This window comes from Manacus vitellinus, unplaced genomic scaffold, assembly GCF_001715985.3.
Source record: "Manacus vitellinus isolate BGI_N305 unplaced genomic scaffold, ASM171598v3 scaffold_29_pilon, whole genome shotgun sequence".
NCBI classification, from domain to species: domain Eukaryota; kingdom Metazoa; phylum Chordata; class Aves; order Passeriformes; family Pipridae; genus Manacus; species Manacus vitellinus.
The window spans coordinates 2,086,699-2,108,254 of NW_021940207.1; the positions used below are offsets into that span (position 1 = coordinate 2,086,699).

The 21,556-nt window shown below is 41.1% G+C and overlaps 1 protein-coding gene across 14 annotated transcripts in view; it reads right to left on the minus strand.

Annotated features, from left to right (window-relative positions):
- LOC103758229 (guanine nucleotide exchange factor DBS) overlaps window positions 1–21,556 on the minus strand; it is a 163,249-nt gene that overhangs the window by 92,914 nt on the left and 48,779 nt on the right. For 13 of the 14 annotated variants that reach the window (XM_029960811.1, XM_018074825.3, XM_008924471.4 and 10 more), the window contains 10 exons: window positions 20,098–20,212; window positions 15,134–15,224; window positions 13,795–13,914; window positions 8,564–8,680; window positions 5,310–5,459; window positions 4,151–4,275; window positions 2,507–2,621; window positions 1,723–1,842; window positions 1,008–1,199; window positions 43–234 (listed from right to left, as the gene is read on the minus strand). In XM_029960811.1, coding sequence (XP_029816671.1) covers window positions 43–234; window positions 1,008–1,199; window positions 1,723–1,842; window positions 2,507–2,621; window positions 4,151–4,275; window positions 5,310–5,459; window positions 8,564–8,680; window positions 13,795–13,914; window positions 15,134–15,224; window positions 20,098–20,212 — 1,337 coding nt within the window. The remainder of the gene's footprint in view (window positions 1–42; window positions 235–1,007; window positions 1,200–1,722; window positions 1,843–2,506; window positions 2,622–4,150; window positions 4,276–5,309; window positions 5,460–8,563; window positions 8,681–13,794; window positions 13,915–15,133; window positions 15,225–20,097; window positions 20,213–21,556) is intronic. The other variant, XM_018074824.3, reaches the window with a different exon arrangement.

Genomic DNA, 21,556 nt, shown 5'->3' on the forward strand with positions numbered 1-21,556 from the left:
TTTTAATTCTAAGTGAATGCATGCACATCTGAGGGGTTTTACCTTTATTTCAGGGGTGAGGATCATGTCAAACTGATTGTAGAACTCCTTTGGGTTAGAGAGCTGGTGTTCCTTGGCTGTTACCAGGAACTTCTCAATTTCAACGAGTGCAGTTTCAGCTCCCTCTTGTGACTGGCACTTGTCCACAGCTTGGGAAGCTAAGAGGTAGATTCCAGCTTCACACCATTGGCTTGCCTTTAAAGAAAAATGGGGGAAGGACTCATCATCACTGACAGTCCATGTCGTTAAGTATTGCTTCTACTCTGTGAAATACAGATTTGCCCTAATATGTCACTAAAAGGGATGGATGTTACTTCCTAGCATGCCATAGTTCCTGCCCAAGTCATCCCACCAGGATATGTAGAACTGGACTCGCTGAACTGAACTTGCTGTTCAGTTCAGCTCTCATGGGCTAGATGGTCCAGTAACATGTAAAAGAATAATACTCTGAGCAAAGAGGAAAAGTGTTATTGCAAACCGAATCTCTCAGCTGTACTACCTCATTTGAGTGTTCAGTCACATAATTAACCCAAAAATTGAAACCATATCAAAACTCTCCAAAACTTTTTAGGCCTATGAATCTCAGTTAGAAATACTCCAAAGAAGGTTTACATTGCTGGAATAGCAAACAAACATTCTCAAAGCATTTATCTTGCTATTCTAGCTAGATCAGAGAAACTGAAAACTAACACGTGGTAAATTGTTAATTTTTAAGCACTAGAATACATTTGGTTCTCATTTCAAATTTAGGTCTAGCTCAATTTTCCTTAGTTTATTTCCTATTTTTCATCATTTTAAGACCATACTTATGAGAATCTACTGCTCCAATGTTTCTAGTTATATTTACTGAATGAAACAGAGAAAAAACAAACACAACTTTTTATCTTCATCGTAATTACCTGAGCTTATAAAAACATTCATTTTCGGTAGAACCTTGGCAGGGCTGTTACCTGAGAAGGTTTGCTCACCTTATCTAACTGCTTATGCAGCTCAAGAGACTTTCCCAAAATATCATACTTTTTCTTGGTCTCATTGGTAAAGTCATCACAAATCCGCCTGAGTTCAACACACTTTGGTCTAATGGAGTCAACTGCATAATGATTGTTTTGGATGAGCTGTTCTCCATGAAGAGCTAGAGACTGAGCCTTCTCCAAAGGTTCCTGTGAAATTAATGAGAAAAATCCAAAGTTAGATCTTAGAATGACATTTATAATAATGACAGTCCATCTCTATAATCCCTGCTGTAGCCTGAGTGTAAAGGTTTGGGATATAAATATAGCTGATGTCTTACTTTATATTTACATTGAAGACCAACTTTATTGTCAGTGAGTACATTGAAACTTGAGAAGTTCCATCGGAACATCAAGAAGCACTTTTTTACTGTAAGGGTGAACAAACACTGGAACATGTTGCCCAGAGAAGTTGTGGAGTCCAATTCTTCTTTCTCCATACCAGGGACATTCATTATACAAGTTTTTTCCCCTGCTTTTTTCCCCCGGCTTTCCAAGAAACGAACTGGAACTACTGGGTCTCAACAACCCTGGATTCTGGAAATTAGGATCCGAGTTTGCAATTTAAAATAATGACTCATGAGAAGAGAGTAAATGGGATGGAAGGACAGTGACAAAGAAGTGTCTGGAATACCATGTCTATAGCAGCTAGAATACTAAATTGAGTGCAAACCTGTCCTTTCTCTTCCAGATGTTTCTGTTCCTTTAGGAGGTGCTCCACTCGAGTCACACTGTCCCCAATGTCAGCAAAACCTGCTTGTGCTTCCATGAGGTTATCCAATGTCAGTTTTACCTAAAAAACAGCAACAACAAAAGTATAAAACCAAAACAGTAAAACCAAAACAAAATAAACCCACCCAAAACTTTACCACAAGATACTCATAAAATTACAACAAACATTCATCTATATCTTTGAAAAGAGTCTGCATCTCAAATTTAGTCTTTCAGCTTGTTCCAAATTGGAAAAACCAGGGAATAAAGCAACAATCAACTATTCTTCAAAGAGCTGCCCTGTTTCTCACTGTTTAGGCCCACGCAGTTTTGAAAACCTGTAACTCCAGAGTCTATATTACTCCAGAATCTGTATTACTCCAGTCTCTGGGCTGACAGTTGGGCTTTCTGAACTGTATTCCCTTGACTCTGGTGGAATTGGCAACTTAACATCACAGAAGAAATTATATTTGATAACTTCACACATAAATGTAAAATGGTTTATCAAGAAGTTGGTGTTTCACATTTTGGCCTCACAGTCTGGCACTTTCCTCACTGGGCTTTATTCAAATGTTGTAAGACATCTGATAGCTGCCAAAAATTTAATTTTTGAAAACTCAGTTCTTATTTCATAATGAAGGGCTTCTCTCCCAATCTTCTTTTTGGATTGCCAGTATACTTTAGGTATGGGTAAAATTTGACCTTATTTACCAGAGAAGACTAGACAGCATGAACAAATGAAGTACCTCTCTAAAATCATGTTCAAAGTGTCGAAGCTGCAGGCACTGTTCTAGTTTTAGATGATGTTTGGTCCAAAATTGATCAAAAGCCTTTTCTGTTTCATCCAACTGAGCCAACAACCTGTTAAGAAATTATAATGAATAGAATGTACTTATTTCCTATGGTTCATTTCTTTTAAGTTACACTAACTGGTGGCAGAAAGCAGAGCAGGGAGATGGTGGGGAGCCTACACTCATGTAAGAGGGCTCTGTGTCAACTCTCCCTTAAGCAAAAGAGAATTAAATTTGCAGTGGGATAGGCAGGAGTATGATGGGTGAGTGACAACTACATGGATCCACTGTGGCAGTTGCAGTCCTGCCTCCTGACCTGCAACAAGGACTCAGAGCTGTTCCATGCTCTGGCAGCCAAGGGCAACTGTAATCCCAAGCTTCCACCCAATGCTTCAAAGATAATTCACCCCCAACTGATGCAGACTGAATGTGATGCAATTATTATTTTATGGAATGTTTAAAGCAGAACTCTACAACTTGTTCATTTTTTTCACCCATCAGAAACAGGCAAGGACTGAATCATTTTTCCCAGTCCATTAAAAACAATACATTAGAAGCTCATAATGACTCCCATGGACATTATTTTGTGTAAATGATGAAACATTTATTTGCAAAGAAATTAATATCAAGGTGTCATACATCTTGAGTAAAATGTCTAAAACCAGACTAGTGAGTCATCTGCACAGTTTCTCAATGATCCATTAATTACAAAGTAGAACAGTTTAAACAAGAAGAAAAAATGAAAAGAAAGTTTTCCGTGAATATCCTGTATTTCAATAAATGGGCACTCTTTGGGCAAGTAGGGATTGGTGAGTGCTGAAATGATCAAGTTATTAGGGCAAATGACAATAGTTCCCTCCTATTTCTCTCAAAACTAAAGTTCTGTTTTCAATCTATCCCTGGAAAATGTGGTTTTAATCAAAGCTGGTTGTTGAATTCAAGATGAATTTGCAAATTCCTTTGGTGTGACTGTTAAAAGGATTTTAAAGTATTCAGTGAAAAATATCAGCTCAGCTTTACTTTTAGCAGCTTTGTTCCCAGTGAATGCAGACATGCTGAAACACTAGCATGGCATTTCTCTTTCCACTGCATCACATGGCACAGCAGAAACTTCTACATGGTGACTAAAAGCTTTATGGTAGTAACTAGCATTGTAGGAAGGAAAAGGGGTTTGTTTCTCTCTCTCTCTCTCTCTGCAGGGTATCACTTCATCTGTTTCTCCCCCAGTGATTCCACAGACATACACAAACACACACCCTCTCATCTCACAGAGATTCAGGTGCCCTTCAAATCAGGCACAGAAGTTTGGAGGACACATATGTTACAGGGAAAGTAAGTCTCATGTTAAATCTTCAGCCCAGGCAGTTAGTGGTCTGACCAAAAATTACCACAAAATTCAGGACTTGTTTGAACTCACCTTGACAGTTCAGTCAAGTAAATTCCTCAAAACCATTCCCTTCTCTGAGTTCCCTGTCCAATAAATCCTGAGTGGTTGAACCGGAGGCAATTTATAACTCGCATATTTAAATTATTTAAATTACACTTGCATTTCTTAGGAATAAATTAGCAACTTGCACAAGGTAATCTAGCTTCACTGACCTTTCTACTGTGGCTACATTTTCCAGTTCATCTGGACTGAGTTTGCTGTTGGCACTTCGGGTGACTGGCTCCCGAATGCATGTCAGCAGGGTGGCCCCCTGCTTCACTGCTAGTTTCAGCTCATCCTGAGGGAAAGAAAACAAGCCAGAAAACAAATTGTATGTACTTCTAACAACACTCACATCTCTTACATGGACAACACAGTGATGCTACGGGAGGATGCTTTCTTAGGTACTAAATATTTGGAACAAAATATAAATGCTTACCAAAGGTGATACGTTTTTCTAGAAAATGCAGAGACTAAATCTGTTCACTTTGAATAGTAGATCTATTTTTGAGAAAAGAAATAGTACAATTTCTGAGCAGACTGCATTTCTGACCAGGCAGAAATTTATTGCAGAATAAATTATTCTACCACAAATTGAATGTGTGCTGCAGATTGTTCAGTGAGCTGAGAGCCTGTGCTGACACGTTGCACTTCTTAATGGAATTTCCTTCAAACAACATTGTGACATGCTGAGCCACAGTACAACAGGTATAAGGAGTCATCCATGGAAGAAGAGTCTTCCCAGCATGAAAGATAAGTAATGAAAAGGGCAATTAGGCTGAAACATTATTATATCAGCAGATGAACCCCACATCACTGCACATTCTTCCATAAAACGTGCTGTTGTGCTAATATAGCTTAAGTAGTATTTTTTCTCTTGTGTTTAACCTAAGGTATTTGTTGACAGCAGTAATGTTTTCTTCTGATTCTTATTCTGCAAAGCTAAACTTGCCCTAAAGTTTGGTGTGGGTTTTTTTTTAAATAAAACAACCATGATTGCCTAGATCATTCTATCTATTCCTAATTATCCTCGCAGTTGCCTCTATCTGCTCCAGTTCCTTTCTGATGAACTCTTCATCAGGAGCCCATGCTATTCCAGATGTGATTCCATCACACCCCCTCATACATTAGAAGTGACATTTCCCTGTTCTATCACTCTTGAAGCTGTAAAATGTCCTTTTCCACAGCTGAATCAAATTGACCTCCTGAACCCAGGTTTCTGTCCTCCTCAGTGGCTTCCAGACAAAGGACTCTCAAGTGATGGCAGAAAATTTTGTTAAGTCACAAATCATGTACTGTTGTGCTGGAGCCATCATGAGAAGACACACTCACCTTCAGCTTGCTGTGGTGGTCGGTGTGTGCGGAGAGGAGCTCCTCTGTGCACTGCACATCGTTGGGAAGTTCAGTCTCTGCTAAGTCTGTTCCAAAGGTCTGTAGCATCTGTGCTGTTGTTTTTACTGTCATTGCAAAGTTTTCAATAGCCTGGAAAAGCAGGAGCATAAAGTCACAAACTTTAACAACAGCCCTTTAACAACACTCAGTCCTTCAGGCACACTGTGCTGCAAGTATTACATGCCTGTAAAGCAGGTCATGTTGCCTTTTTGGGGGCAGATATGCTAAAAGTCACAAATTGAATCCTCTGTCACAAAGTATTGTCATCTCCATGAGCCAGCTGGGAACTCCCAGAGCTTAGAGGACATAATGAAACCACAGAGGACATCAGCTTCAAAGCCAGACCTAGAACTTCAGATCCTCTGCCCATGCTTACTGGGAAATTCTGCTGTGTTTAAAATTTTAATGAAGGCTTTAAATTGAGGACACTCCTAAAGTATATAGGGCAAAGTCTTTTTGTGTTTATATTTATACAGCCACTGTTCACTCAGCAGTAATCTGTCTTCCCCCTGACTTCTGAAAACGTGCATCTCCATCCTGCCTATCTGTACTAGATGCATTCTGTTCATGTTAGTACACAAATACAAGAACAAGTTACAGCAAACACCGTTAAAATGCATAGATTCAATGGAGTATTGCCTTATCACTTGGGTGTACTAACACAAAACTTGTCAGAAATCTGTGGTTTTACTGAAGAAAGGGCAAAAGAGGAAGCCTTAAAACCAATGCTGCCTTCTGAGAATATATTGTTCAGACCTGTGAGATGTGAGTAAAACTTTTATATCTAGTAGCAAGTAATTGCATGGGATGTTTTTTCATGATTATGCCCAAATTTTGAGGGGGACAGTATTGTTCTATGTAGCTCTTTATTCTTTGTACTTTGTGATCTAACCCACTCAATGGTTTGTGTCAGTCAGCAGCACTAGGGATGCTCTTACATCCAGGCAAATGCTACATAGTTGTTGCACATTGCATTCCCTTCTCTGGCAATGATGGGAATTCCTTATCTGCAACCATGACAGTAAAATTTTGCTGTGTGCTCAGTGAAAAACAAACAGGAAGTAAATCATAATTCAAAAGGTATAGTCCAAATATGTGAACTGAAACATGCCCCAGATGAAGCAATGCCTGCACAGTCCATAGCCTCCTTCCCTTTTTCCCAATGAATTCATGCCTGCTTTCAACACAAGCAGTACAGACTGTGCACTGCTCTGGGTTGGTGCCCAGCAGCTGTAGCCTGCTGTTCTCAGCACTGAAACTACTGGATTAGAGTTGGCTGAAATGCCACACTTCTGACAGACACAGCCATCCACAACCGATTTCCTGAAAGCCCAAAAATGTATTCCGTGGGCAAAAAAGCTCACAGGCTCCTGCCAACCCAGATCAGAAAGCAGAAACCGTGGACGATGCAGGGAGATCGCTGAGTCACTGCCACTTAGCCACGGTTTAAAGCTCTTTCAGAAAATAAGCACTGGCAGGACGAGATAGGAGAACACTGAGAGAAGCAGCAAAGGACATAAGACCATACCTCAGCAAGACTCAAAGTCAGGTTGTTTCAAGGTGCCATGGAGGCTGACACTTCCCTAATGACAACCTCTTATACAGATATTCCTTGCTTGACTGCACCACTCACCAGGAGCTTATCCGAGTTTCACTAAATAGCGTGCTTGCCCCCACCCTCTCCTGTGCACATGTCTAATAAATTGTTTCATGTACCTAAGTTATATCTGTGGCTTGTTGGGTTTTTTTCCAAGTCTCTCTGCTTGGTAAGAGTTTTTCAAACAAATTTAACTCAAACCTCTGCGGATTATATAGCCACACTCCCCTCAAATCTTGGCTCACTTTTATTTGCACATTTTAACAAACTATATATTATTACTTTATGTAAACTCCTCTCATTAATAAATGATACAGCCTTTCTTGTGTCTCTCTTTACTCCCCTCCTGCATATTTTCAAGCCTTTAGCTGTGTGAAAGTTCATACAGATGATTCATTTCTTCACACTCCCCCCTCCTGCAAGGACAGTTTCATATTTTTGACACTTTTAACACATAAGCCTGCTCACCTATCTCAATTCTAACCTCACTGTAGTCAACACAGCTATAAATGTAGAAAATCAGTGCTAGAGGGAATTCAAATTCTGTGTTTCCACGTTTAGAAGCCTGAAATATTTGGTGGTTTTCAAGGAGAATAAAATTCAATTTTATAAGGACAGAAAAGCACAAAAAATTATATCAAGAAAGTGACAAAAGTGACTTGACCTAAAGTTACCTCAGAAAAGCTCTTTTTATGAGTGTTAGATGTAACCTGTCCATCAGCAACAATAGACTAGAACCCAGGGCTAATCAGAACTCTGCAAAATATTGGGGCTCACATTAGATGTGAGCTCTAACATACCAATCTTGCAAGTAGACCCCCAAAGACAGATGCAAACACTGCATAGAGTCTCTGTGAAATTAATTTTCCAGGATCACGTCCCAGCTTAGCCCATTTTTGCTCTGGAAGGATGAGACAATATTTTAGCTGCTAATGTGCCGGAGTTTGGAGTCTGTTTTTGTGAACTATCACCTTTTCTGGGCACCATAATGAATTGTTTACATTGTTTTGAAGCAAACACTGAAATGCATTAATCAGTCCCAAAAGGGAACAATCAAACCTGTACAAGTTTCCTCAATAGAATAAAAAGTCTTTCTGCCTTTCTACTTACAACTGTTCTTCAGTTACCCAAAATATGACCCAGCTGGAGTGCATGCTTACATAGCACAGAAATGAAAACAAGGTAAAATAAAATCTAGTGTTTCTATTCTCTTAAAAGCAGGGACATAATCAATCATTAAAGTAAGAATTTTGACCTTTGATTCAGTAAAGTGCTAAAGCCTATGTTCAACTTCAACCATGAGCTGAAGGCCTATGGATCCCATCAATTATTCAAAAGCCAAGAGAATGTGCCAAGGGGCCTTGCTGAGTAAGAATACAGTGTTCGGCCCTAGGCCAGGAACACAGTGAGCTACAGATTACTGCTTCTGTTGCAAACTTTTGGGAATTTGCCTTTCTCTGTTTGAGTCATGGATTTCCTCCTTCTATGAGTCCCTGGCAGAATCAGTAGGCTGACATGCCCCTGAAGAGTTACTATTTAATGGTTTTGGTCATCTGGACAGTTCTGGTGCAGACAAGTGAAGAACACCAGCACTCACAGTTCGGTGGTGGATCCACTGGCTGTGGCCGTACTCCAGAGTTCCTCCCAGCTCCCGGGTCAGCTGACTTTTGTCAATATAGCCATGCAGATCAGAGACAGAGTTTAACATGATGATCTGAAAAAAAAATCCAAACACACTGGACTGAGAGAAATAATGAGCCCTTTAAACCATTGTTCCTAGGATCTGGGTTTGCCTTAACACGTATGAACACCGCAGTTCCACCACAGGCTGTCAATTCTCAGCATGTATTTGGTCATGCAATGACCAGAGATTATTTTCACTAGATTTTTCCTTCTTAATGTGTACATGGCCATTCTTGAGCTAACCATAGTTTGACATCATCTTGCTCCTTCCTAGGCTGAGTCATTTGGCACATGCTTCAAGAGCAAAAGTATAGTATTGATAATGTTCACACAAACTTCTATCAAATAATTTATTCTCTAGATAACTGTTATTTACAGAGAAATGGAGGTTTAGGCAAGTCAAAACAGCTTCTTCAAAGCCAAGCACTTGATCCAGGCAAGTGCTGAAATGAAATCATTGAGAATAAGATTTCCCTTTCAGTTTTATAATCCTTTTTTTGGCACTGTACATCCACTGAGTTCACTGGCATTATTCAATTTAAAATCATGACGGAAGAGAAAGCAGAGACAAACCTAAATTCACTTTCTTACATTAAAGAGTCTCTTTACCATTAGACTTGCTTAATGAAAGCCAAAAAGATCTGCAGTCAGCTTCAGATAAGCAGCATTACCACTGTAAATTTGCCAACACAAGTGGTTACGCAAATAAAACACATGTATTGTTGTTCTAACAGCTAGAAAATATGCCATGATTTCAGCAACAGAAGAACAAGGTGTTGAGCACAAATTACTAGGAATTTTAAGCCTCGGACTTTAAAATAAGTCAAACATGTTACTTGACTGCTCTTTAAAGAAAGGCTAACTGGCTCTGCCTGTCAGCAGGCTCCAAGGGAGCGTGGTACATACACTGGCAAACACTCTGGGCAATTAGATGAGTGAAGATGTAGAGGATGTGCATTCTAGGCTAATAATGCTCTAGGAAAAGCCTTGAGAACAAACCTGAACAGGTTTTTAGCTGATCCTTGTTACAGAATCATGCTAGAATAATTCAGGCTGGCATGAACCTGAGATCTCTAGTCCAGCTTCTTCCTCAAAGCTGGGTCAGCTGTGAGATCAAAGCAGGTTGCTCAAGGCTTTATCCACCTGATATTTGAAAACATCTAAGGATTGAGATTGTACAACCTCTTTGGGCAGGCTGGTCTGCTGCCTGATTATCTTTGTGGTGGAAAAGTTTTTCCTTATACCAAGTCAGAACTGCTCTTGTTTCACTTTATATCAGTTATTCCTTGTCCCACTGTCATGCGCAGCCTGGCTGTGTGCTCTCGGTGACCTTCTTGGAGGAACTGGAAAGCTGCTGGTTTGTCATATTAACCCTCCCATGCCTTCCCTTCTCCAAGGTAGACAAGCCCAGTTCCCTCAGCATCTTCATACAGAGCACATGCTCCAAGCTCTGACCTTCTTGGTGTCTCTCTGTTGATCTCATTCCAGATTATTATTTTTCTTTTACTGGGGGAACCAAAACTGGACAGGGTATACTCATTGTGATCTAATGAGAGCCAAGTAAGGAGGGATAAGTGCTTGTATCAACCTGCTGGCTATGCTCCTGTTAAAGTAGGACACTGATGACTTCCTTTGCTGCCAGGGCACACTCTGGCTCATGTCCAGCTCACTGTCTACCAAGTTCCCAGGTCCTTTTCTGCAGAGATGCTCCCCAGATAGTCAGGCTACAGTCTGCATTGTTGTCAACAACACAACACTGTTGTGTTGTTGGGAGGGAAGAACATGGATTCTTCTTTCTTGAGGAAGAAGTCCTTCCTAGTTGCAGGAATTTGCTTTGTCCCTTTTGTCCTTCATAATATGCTTGTCAGCCCATTCCTTGAGCTTCTGTTGCAGGGACTCTGTCTTGGAATGTATCAACTGCTCCTCTCAGTTTAGTGTCACCTGCACACTTGATGACAGTGCAGCCTGTTGCCTCTTCCATGTCATTGATGAAGATATTACACAGGGCAGGTGCCAGCAGGAATCACTACAACACTCCACTTGTCGCCCACTTCCGGGTAGAGCATGAGCCTCATCATTACCCTCTGAGCCCATCATGAGACTAGTTTTTAAATCCACATCTAGTTGTCCATCTATCCAGACTTTAACCTAACTTGGATACAAGAATGCAGTGGAAGATGCATCTGGCCCCATGGACTTGTACAGGCTGAATGTTCTCAAGTAGGCCCTCACTCAATTCTTTTTCACTTCCAGTAGTTCATCTTCTCCTTGAACTCTATCTCTAAACACAGAAGCCAGGAGACCTTGTTGGTGAAGAAAGCAGAGAGTACCTCAGCCAAAGCTAGAGGAAAAGCTGTTACCTGAATGTGTTACGAAACACTGCTTGTTGTGATCAAAGTCAGAAAACTCAAAAAGCTGCATCATCTTGAAGGGCCCTCAGACTGGAACCTGACATCTATGTACTACTTCTGAATTGCAAATTACATTTGAGAAAGTAAGTCTCAACTGCTTTGTAGTTCTTCTCCACCAGAGATGTTGCTGACAAGTTGGAAATCTTTTTAAACTTCACTAAAACTACAGAGGAATACTGTCATGCACTTCCCTTTTAAGAAGAATTTTGTGTTTGCTTTAATCTAATATTGTCAGAATGAGCCACAAAGCAAACTTATTAATATTGCTGGCTAATATTGCCCAACAGTGCACAGGGTCTTCACCCTGCAGGCATTTCTGCAGGAGAAAGCTTAGAAGCAATCCAGCATCCATCTAAGAAACCAATCTTAGAGAGCATTAGCATCTCCCACACTGCTTGCCAGCCTAAAGACAGTCACGGTCAGTAAGCTGAGATTGCAAGGGAGCAGTAGTTTAGGAGAGGAGGGTCTGCATGAGCAGGGCAGCAGAGAACACAGAATTGTGGTGAGGCTGCTTCACAATGGGTTAGGACACCTGAAAGAAGTCACAGCCTACAAAGGTCAAAGAAGTCCCTGCTATGGACAGATTGTTCAGCCTTTTGTGTATGCTGTGAGGATGCTTTAATTCATTTCCTGTGATGGCAGGTTCCTTAGGTAAATCTCTGTGTGTTCCTTTTGAATTCCCAGAATTTAATCTCAGATGAACCCTGGTGTGTCTCCTGTATTTCTTTATCTTGCTCCTGGATAAGGACATTTAATCAAATCACTATCCCAATAAAGATTTACTTTATGAGGTTTTATGAACCACATTTGTATGCCAATGTGATATAAATCCGCATTTCCTTATTTTGTCTGGTTTGTTATTTCAGCCTTTATTTCCAGCTCCTGTTTGATCTTCTGCTTCCTACTCAATCCAGTGTTGATTTAACTGAGCAAATCTACTTTACTGAACATATTTGCAGTCTGATAGCTCAGATAAACTATTAAACAAATGTTTCTTTGACAAATGCACACAATATTCTTGGAGCTCCTTTTGAATGTTCATGTCTTGGTCCTGACTCGCTTACAGTTGTGATAGGAAATACCACCCATCCATGGCCTAGTTATGACATTAATGTTGCCATAGTGCCAAACTCACAATACAAACAACCTGTAAACAATTTAAAAGATGATGGTGATATTGAAGATAGGCACTGATCCCTAAAAGTTCCCCGCTCTGAAACTCAGGTACACAGGGGCATGTCCAGATGGTATTTTTAGGATGGGACTGCAAACACAAGTGAAAGGTCCCTCCAGAGAGCATGGCAGACTCTTAGTTTTTGTAAGGCTGCTCTTCTAAGTGCTCTGTGGACATCCCCAGGATGTCTCAAAATCAGAATATCCAAGATAACCGCAAACTAAACTCGTATCTTGATTTTCCTGCTTGTAAGAAAGATAAATTACTATTTCATACTTAATGCAGTGCTTGACCTCTACCTAGAATTAACCTTCCTTCCAACTTCCATCTCTTCCAAATTGGATTTGAAATGCAACACTGTCATCAAATAAATTGCTAAAAGTGTGGAAGATGCTGAATTGTTGGAAAATGCTAATCCTTGATGAGGTTGCCCTTTCTGGGCTGCAGTTGCTGCTACAATAGTTGCTATAGTAACAGATCATGGCTTATTAAATATAGGAACATCCATTTTTTGAAGTACTGTAAGATATTTTGGTTTGGATTCAAAGATATATTTTTTCATCACTTTTGCATTTTACCAAAAAGCTACGCTTGCCAAACTACAGTAAATGTTACAATTTAGTCCACATTAACCAAATACTTATTCATGGTTCCTTTCCTGTATGCACTGTAATAAATAGGCTGCTGTCTCTCTTTCAGAAGAAGCAGAAGGTGTCTTAAACACCTGAACTTCAAACTTGGGTATTGACAGAGCTAGAATTCATTGGTGGAGAGCTATGAGTCTTTTGCAAAACAATATGAAACCACATGTAAAATCCAAAAGAGCCATATGAATCCCTACAGTAAAGTCATTATAGAACCCAGTATGAGTCTGGTCCAGGATGAAATATCATCAATAATCATAATTCAAGTCTATTTATAAAACACTTGAAACCACATGCAAACATGCAGCTAGGAACAACTCCCAGAAGAGCTCTCATAGAATAACCTAAAACTTGAACTCTTTCAGGATTGATAATCTTCACATCACAGTCTCATCAACCTATTGCATATGCCAAGTGAATATAGAAAGAAACAGAAAACAAACTTTGAATCTTGAGGGCCTGGAGATCATAAAAGGCATTCAGAATAGGAAATGCTGTGGAAGCACTTAACAAAGTCAGCAGTCCCATGGATAATCCATAAAATAGTGCAGAATTCAACCCCAGCCTTTTGTTGCTCTGTAGTCCTCAATACTTAACGTTTGTCACTGGAATGAGATCTACCTCTGCCTACCTCAGAGGAACAGCTCCACGGAGTTAAAATGTCAATACTTAAAAACTGAGCCACATTTTATAGCTAGACTGACCTGCCACGTGGGAACATGTCCATTAAATACTGTGAAGCATCCACTGCTATTTAACATTTTGGCATTACCATACAGGTATTATCATATGGACCCAGATGAAAGTCCCCAGTTGCCACTTGCAATCAAATTTCAGTTACTGGGTTATGAGAAATTGCTGACACCCAAGAACTGCAGATATGGAGAAAACACATGGACAAAAAATGCATGCTTACCGGTACCTTCATTTTAAAGTCATCTCGATAGAGTTTAATGCCAATGTCAGCGATCGCCCTTTGGATAAAGCGGGAGGGTCTCAGGACAAACACCAGCTGCAAGTTTCCTGGAAATGCTCCCTGCAAGAAATACAGAACTATTAGAAGGCACAACTCTGCCTTGTTAGGGAATTTTCAGCCAAGTGTTTCCTAAACAGGGCAAAGTAGGTAAGATTTGCTGAATCTTGCTCAGTCCAGCTGCTCACTGTATCAGCTGGTCCATTCTGCATGTGCCCATTGGCACTGTCTCCAAAGCCAGCAGGAAGACTGGCCCATGGATTTTACTGCCCAGGCACACATTGTTTTCTGACGTGGATTTATCACAGAGCTGCAAAGTTCTTGACAAGGGCCTTTCTCCCCCAGATTTGAACCCTGCCAAGCTCCTTTGCACCACCACACCATAGGTTTTCCCATTTTTTAGGCTGCTGCCACTAGAGGGCAAAGCTGGCTGCCCATGTCTGACGTGGTGAAGGAAGCTGGTGGCACAGACAGATTTCCCAGGCTGACCTACCTTCTCATTCTGCAAAGGGTTTTGAATCCTCTTAACCTCACATATTTTTACACACACGCAGACACTCAACACATTCATAAGACATGGCCCTGTCTGCAACACCCAGCTTACATCTCTTCACACACTCCTCTGAGCTCATCAAGCATAAAAAAAGAACAATTACTCAAAGAGAGCAACTAAAAAAACCCTGAGAATAAAAACCAATTCTGTCTAAATACTCAAAAGAACTTAAAGTTGCCTTTGTCACCCCTTCATCCTGCACCTCTGCATATAAGTGCTTGTTCCTCACACAGCACGTTCCTGGTAATAGATGCATAAATGCAGCTGCTTTTCTCAGCAATGAAAATCAGCACCCAGCTCTGACTTTTGCAAATGAAATATAATAAGCTATTAAGAGTTTCTGACAGAGATCATTTACTACCATGCAAACACAAGTCCCTTGGGATCTGTTTCTTTCATGAGCAGGCCACATCAATTCCTCCTCAGGGCACAGAAGGGGACCTCTTATACTCTTCTAGGAACCAACTTAAAATTACTAGAATTTAGATTGCAGTCAACCCAGAAAATAAGGAATTTGTCCTAATTCAGCAGTAAACAAGGCTGTGTAATTTGTTCCAGCAGCTTCCTCCCTCTCTTATTTAACACTCATGAGCTTCAGGGCAGGGGAGAGTCTGCATCCACGGCCAGAAAATGGGAGCTTAAAATGAGCACAGGAGACTATATCATGTGCTGAAGGTTCAGCTGACGATTTTAATTTCCAGAAGATAAATAACAAAAGCAAGCACTTACTGCTATCCGTGTCAGGGATGCCTTGACTGCGCTCCATTTGTCCCGTCGTCTGTCTATGATGATGATGAATCCGATGCTGGCAGCCTCCAGACTGCAAAACAGATGAAATAGGTATGCAGGGTTACACAGAGATACTCCTATTCCAAGGAAGAGCTACTGCAGCAAAACACAGCCTCCTTCAGAGCACCCTCTGAGCTCATTATGAAAACAATGTACGGTGGAAAGAATGAATATTTGGCTGAAATTCACACAAAAGGGAAAGCCAGCAAATTTTCTCTTTCCAGTGTATGGTTATCAGCTTACACAAAACATGAATATTTTATCTGCTAAATCTCTGAGCTGCTGAGCTACAAAACTGCCAGTCTAGGTGACATGAATCGTTCAGGATCACAAATTCCACTGTGCTGTATTGAAGACAAAACCCTCAGATCCTGTTTTCTCTGCAAAATAATTCAAGCTATTAGACACCCCACTTCAGTCTTCATTCTCCAGGTATGCTGACATCTGACAGGGGCACTGAGCTCCTGGGGGTCAATATCCCCTGACTGTTATCACCTTGCTGTGTACAGAAGCCCCAGGAATTCTGATAGACAAAGCAGAAACTGAAGAATTCTATCTTGCCAACCACAAACTCATTCCAGGGTTGCAAGTCATTCAAAACTATCCTTTTAACATATTGTCTAAGATAACAGTTCCTGGTCCCTCTCAGTGCTTTTCAAGAAGGATCTAGGAGGCACTGATTTGGTGCTCTATCCCACGAATGTAGACCTCATAAATACCACATCCTCTCTTTCCCTCTCAAAAATCCCACTACAAGGTTCAGGGTTTCAGAGTGACTGCTCTACTCTGCTTTCCAAGAGCATTCAGCATTGGAGAGAAGTCCTCAGAAGTACACACTGAGAAAAGTGTCCAGAAACTTCATTGGAGGAGGATGGCTCAGTCATCTCAGAACAAACCAGAGGCAAGTGGGAAGAGCATAAATGTCATAATCAAAGGATATACTGCGATCAAACATCTACCCACAGATCAAAATTAAAAAAAATTATTAAAGCACTTTCTTGATTCCTTTTCCATTGTCCATACAAGGAGCAACCCAGGATTTTTCACGGGTTCATTTTGTGCAAACTTGTGTCAAAAATCCACTAAGACCACCAATGGTAGCAACTCTGAGCTCCTGATGCACCTCTGCTGGATCAAGAACAGCAACCTGAAAGCCAAACTCTCTGGCAAACCTGGGATGCCATGTGAGTCTTCCCAATAATTCATACTGGTAACAGGAAAACACACTGAATTTCCTACTTCAATATTTTTACAGCATCCTCTGGGGATTATAAAATTCAATGATAGTACATGACTTTTCCTCTTTAGTAGTGCAACATGCAGTTCTCTATGCAGAGGACAGAAAAGGTGGTTTGTAGCAGTGCCCCTCAAGCACAGGGAAGAGACTTCATCTGTTTCTCCTCTTATATATACACAACTGTATGCATTGACAAATATTTCAAGGAAAAAAGTCACCAGCATGGTATGTATGCATCAGGATAAAGGGTTCAGAGGAAGGCAACAAAGAAATTGCGTGTGTTGCAGATTGTTACTGAAAGGGTAAGAAACTAAACACAAAATTCTCAGCCTGGGGTCCTCCCAACCAACCTAAAAATCTGCACTGGATTTATCAAACTGATTCTGCTGATTGGAACCAAAATTTGCTTTGGAAGTCTGGTAGGTAGGAAAGGCCTGGGAAAATCAGCCTCAGCCTCCAGACCCCCAGGTGGCACCTCTGGTTTGGGGGTTTTTGTTGTTTGCTTGGTTTTGGGGGATTTTTTGGTGGGTATTTTTCTTTTTTTTTTTTTTTTTTTAACTAGATAGGTCTGATTTAGATCCTAAATTTAGTCAGGGAAACAGAGAGAGTGTCAGCAAGTGATCCTATTTCAGTCAGCATGCTGAAAAGCCATACCAAGGTCTGAATGTCATTTGGCACTGAGGAATGGATGCAGGCAAACAGCCATGGGAAGAGGCCTAGCCAAGATGGAAGCATCAGCACAAGTGATGTACAGCTGAGAAACCCCACCTGTGTGTGTACCCAGAGGAAGGGAGTTTGTTTAAAAACAAGACACAAAGACACTCAAATTCTATCATTGTTTTCTCAGTGTCACTACTGTAATATCTCTTGTGAAAATGCATTGGGGTTTCTCCAGTTCTCTGAAAAGAAGGATTTGAAGACAATCCTGAACAGCAGACAGACATCAAGCTTACCTTCAAAATAAATTCTGGCACATTTGCCCAGATCTACAGATGTCTGGCAGAGAGGTTCCCTTTCCCTGAATGAAATATGTGCCATCAGCAGAGCTGTACTATCTTCAGCTCTGAATTTGGGTTAGCCCTTGAACACTGATTTGAGGAGGCCAGGAGATGTTGAATTTCCTTACCTCTTTTGGGAGGAGAGGAGGGCACCTGTTCCTCAAAGGAGTTGATCCATGTCAAGTGGATATCTTCTGTCATATTAGCACGTAAGATTAATCATTCCAGAGGGACTTAGTTACAAATGCTGAATGATGTTGTCTGCAATCACAGAGCTCAACTCCACAACTAGCATGAGCCTTCTTCTACAGGATATGCAGAATCAGACACTGATATTCTCTCTATATTTGCCTGGAAAATGGTGTGCTGATTTCTCTGGTTCACTAAGCTCCGAAGAAGGAAGTACTTTCTAGGAAAAACAGGGTGAACTGCTTTTCAAACTATACTTCATCTTACCTGATTCATGGCCATACCCTTTGTAACTCCAGAAGAGTTAGAGACTATTCTCTATTCTTAGTCACTTCATTTGATACCTTCTCATCTGTCTTGAAAATTGAAGTAAAAGGTGAACTACTGGCAGTGACACAACATGCACAGGAATGTTGTCATAATACACATAGCAGTATATAGCACAGTAGTGCTGATGAAGGTAACAATGCAGTCCCTTTACTGCTTGCTGAGATGTGTGGCAGAGACACTCTGTGTGCATGGACCTGCCAACTGCAGATTAACAAGGCTCTGCTGCACCCAAACAGGTCCACTACTTATGACATATTAAGATAGTACTTCATATAATTATGTCATAAATCACATAACCAAAGCTTGCTGCTCAGGTTCTTCCTCTTCTCAATTGACATCTTTGTCCCTCACCATCTACATAGAGGGTGACGAGTTTCAAATAGTGACTCAAGAAATGTAGTCAATCTTTCTAAAAGCACTGCAACAAAGACTAGAAAACTCTACAGAAAACTCATATCCCTGCAGTGTGATCTGTGATTGAACCTAAGAGTTAAAGCAGTGTGCTGGTATGCAGAAAATGTACCTTCAAACCCCAATCACTGACCTTGAATGAGTCATTTAAAGCAAACTGAGCAGTCACTTACTCAACACAGGTTTTGGTGAGCCTGTCTGTAGTGTGAGATATTACTTACACATAACTCATCATCTGTAAAATGGGCATATTGCAGCTCTCCTGACCTACAAAGTTTTGAAATGCAATTCGTCATTCTTTGCACATTGTTCTGGGATTCCTCAGGGGAAGAGAAAACACAGAACTGAAACTGAATCAAAGCAAAGATCCATCCAGCCCAATACCCTGACTCCAGTGGCAGTAGACAGTGGCTACTGAGACAAAGGCAGTAGGAAAATGAGAAGGACAATATTTCTCTTGGTATATTCTCCCAAGTCCCAGCATTGAGGAATAAATGGATTTCTTCAGCCAGAGTTTGCATCTGAGCCATTGTGTTCAGCTGCCATTGATGGAGCAATCCTTCATGAATTTGGCTTATTTCTTTTGAACCCATCTGTACTTTTGGGTTTCACACAGGCTGAAGAAGCATAAAGCATTTCTCTCTATCATGTTGACAATGCAACATTCTAGTTCCCCAACATGTGATAACTTTACTGGGAATCACCCCCCAGCATACCAAGTACAAAGAACTGAAAAACTAGTCTTATGTTTTTCGCAGCTACTATTGGTGTTTTATGAACCCTGAGGCTGGTCACCCTCCCAATCCTGAAGCTAGTGAAGAAATACTTAAGACAGAGTTTCTCCTGCAGAACAAAAGGCCCACAGAGCAGAGTGAAACAATGAAGCTGTTAAATTCACAGTGTGTGGTTTCTCTCAGCTTGCTTTGGCAAGTCAGTATGGGGAATACATGTAGGTGGAGCCGGAAAACTTCTCACTCAAACTTGAAGGAGCGCATTTTCTCCTGTGCTCCTCTAAGCACCTTTTTACACAAAACCACAGGAAATAATAAATCCTTGCTTGCTTCTAACTAGCACAAGCAGCCATGGTTCAGAGACAGGATCAGGGGACTGAAAAAATATTAAGTTCTCTTAGATAAACAAGAAGTAATTCAGCAGCCATGCCTCAGCACAGATCCTCAGAGCAGGGGAAGTCAGTTGGTTTCACTATCCTTCCACAACTGCAGGCAAAGAGCAAGGAAAACATCCTAGCTGTGGAGCAATCTCCAAAGAAACAAAGCATCAGAATGCACACGGTGCTTGCCAGAATCCTGTCAATGGAGCACCTCACTTGCTTTCTCAGAAAAGGAAAAGCTGCACAGAAAGACGCACTCAGAAAATAAGCAGTCACAGGACCTGTGCCAGTTTGTCTCCTTCCAGATGCAATCCTTCCCTTGTTGCACCCAGGTCCCCTGAGGGTTTTCACAAACAGCCCCTCTTAGCTCCCCTGTGATCTGCCATCTTTGTTGCTGCTCTTCAGATCTACAACCCCTCCCACCCAGCTCAACCTGCCCTGTGTGAAGCTTTCTTTCCAATGAAAATCATGAAAACGGTTCCTCGGGCCCCCTGTACATAGGGAAGTTTCCTAATGACCGGATAGATGCAGGGTCACTGGTACATCCTGGTAGCATCACTAAAAGCAGCGAGCCACTGGGGAAGTAAAACTCTCTAGGACATCAACAGACACTTGTGCTTATCCTCACCTGGGAATGCTGGTTAGATACGTGACCACATTCAGAAAATCTTCATCAGGTATTTCACTGAATCCTGCGAATTCTGGAAAGGTTATAATGGGTGCCCCATCCTTCCCTCTTCCTCCTGCAAAAGAGAAATTGCAAAGTTTAGAGGGTGATTTTATGCCTTTGGACAGACTGGTCAGTACTCAATGGTATATTCCTCCTTGTAAAGCATCCACATCCAGTAAACATGAATCAGCTTCCCATTTGAAATTATAACTCACTGTAGTTTCATTACCTCAGTTGACTCCAGCTGAGATTCTAGCCTCTGTTTATTCTCAGCTTTTTTGAGAACCTTTTTCACAATTCTGATTAAGTGCTTTTTTTGGTTCTTTGTTACCCATTTCCAAGTAATTCATTGTGATAATATTAAAACTTTTGTCTATGTATAAGTACAGCACTCTCTGATTCCTTCTAGACATTAAAGGAAATTAAATAACCAGGCATACAAGCTTTGAATACACACATATAACCCCTGACAGGGCCTGGGACCAACCTGGTCTTAGGTCTTTCTTGAACAAGAAGACACTCAAAGTGTATGGAGGAATTAATCAACGAATTTTGCTCTTGTCTTGTTTCTATGCATCAAACTCTACTAAACAGGACAGGAGGGTCATAAGCAACAAGGTCAAGAGGAGTCTCTTTCTGAGAGATTCTCTGATCCAAACACTAGTAGAGCTGTAGGAAACATGGAGCCAAGTCCCTCATAACCAAGCAGCCTTTACAGTTCTCCTGACATGATGCTCAGCTCTAGGAGCTGTTGTAGTACACAGTACAATCCTAACTTGGTTCTGCTAATAAATCTGGGCATTGCTCCAACCACACAGAAGTTAAGAGAGGTTTTCTCACCAGCTCGGACTCAGAGCTGACTAATGAGGCACGAGCACATAAAGGAACAGGATGAAACAAAGCATTTGTCACAAGTATCTTATTGCTCAGTTCTCCTTAGATAGGACATTAAGGACATTCCTTTTCCAGAGTCTTTCTTCTTTCTCTGCAATCTCTATGTAAACCCATTTTTTGCATCAGGTTCAGGAATTCTCTACAGCCCAATACTGAGGGTAGTCCTGCAGCACACAGAGATTTTCTCATCATTTATCACCCACAGAAGATTCTTGCCCATGGAATAGCCATGTCATAGGCTTCCATTTAGTGAAGGGAGAGCTGTGAGAGGGAGACAGTAAATTACCTTTCTCAAGGAAAATATCCAATAAATTATCCCATTAGGAGCATGGGAGGAAATAGAGAATCAGTTGGGGGGAAAAAAATAAGTTCTCATTCCTCGAAAGTACCCTATAAATCCCCACAAATAAACCCTGTTTCCAGGCTGCTCCTTGCATTTCCCTGCTGTTATCCAGAGCTGATGCTACAAGCCAGTTTCTCCTGCTCCTGTGTTGGTGATCACTGCAAAGAGGTGCTCCAGGAA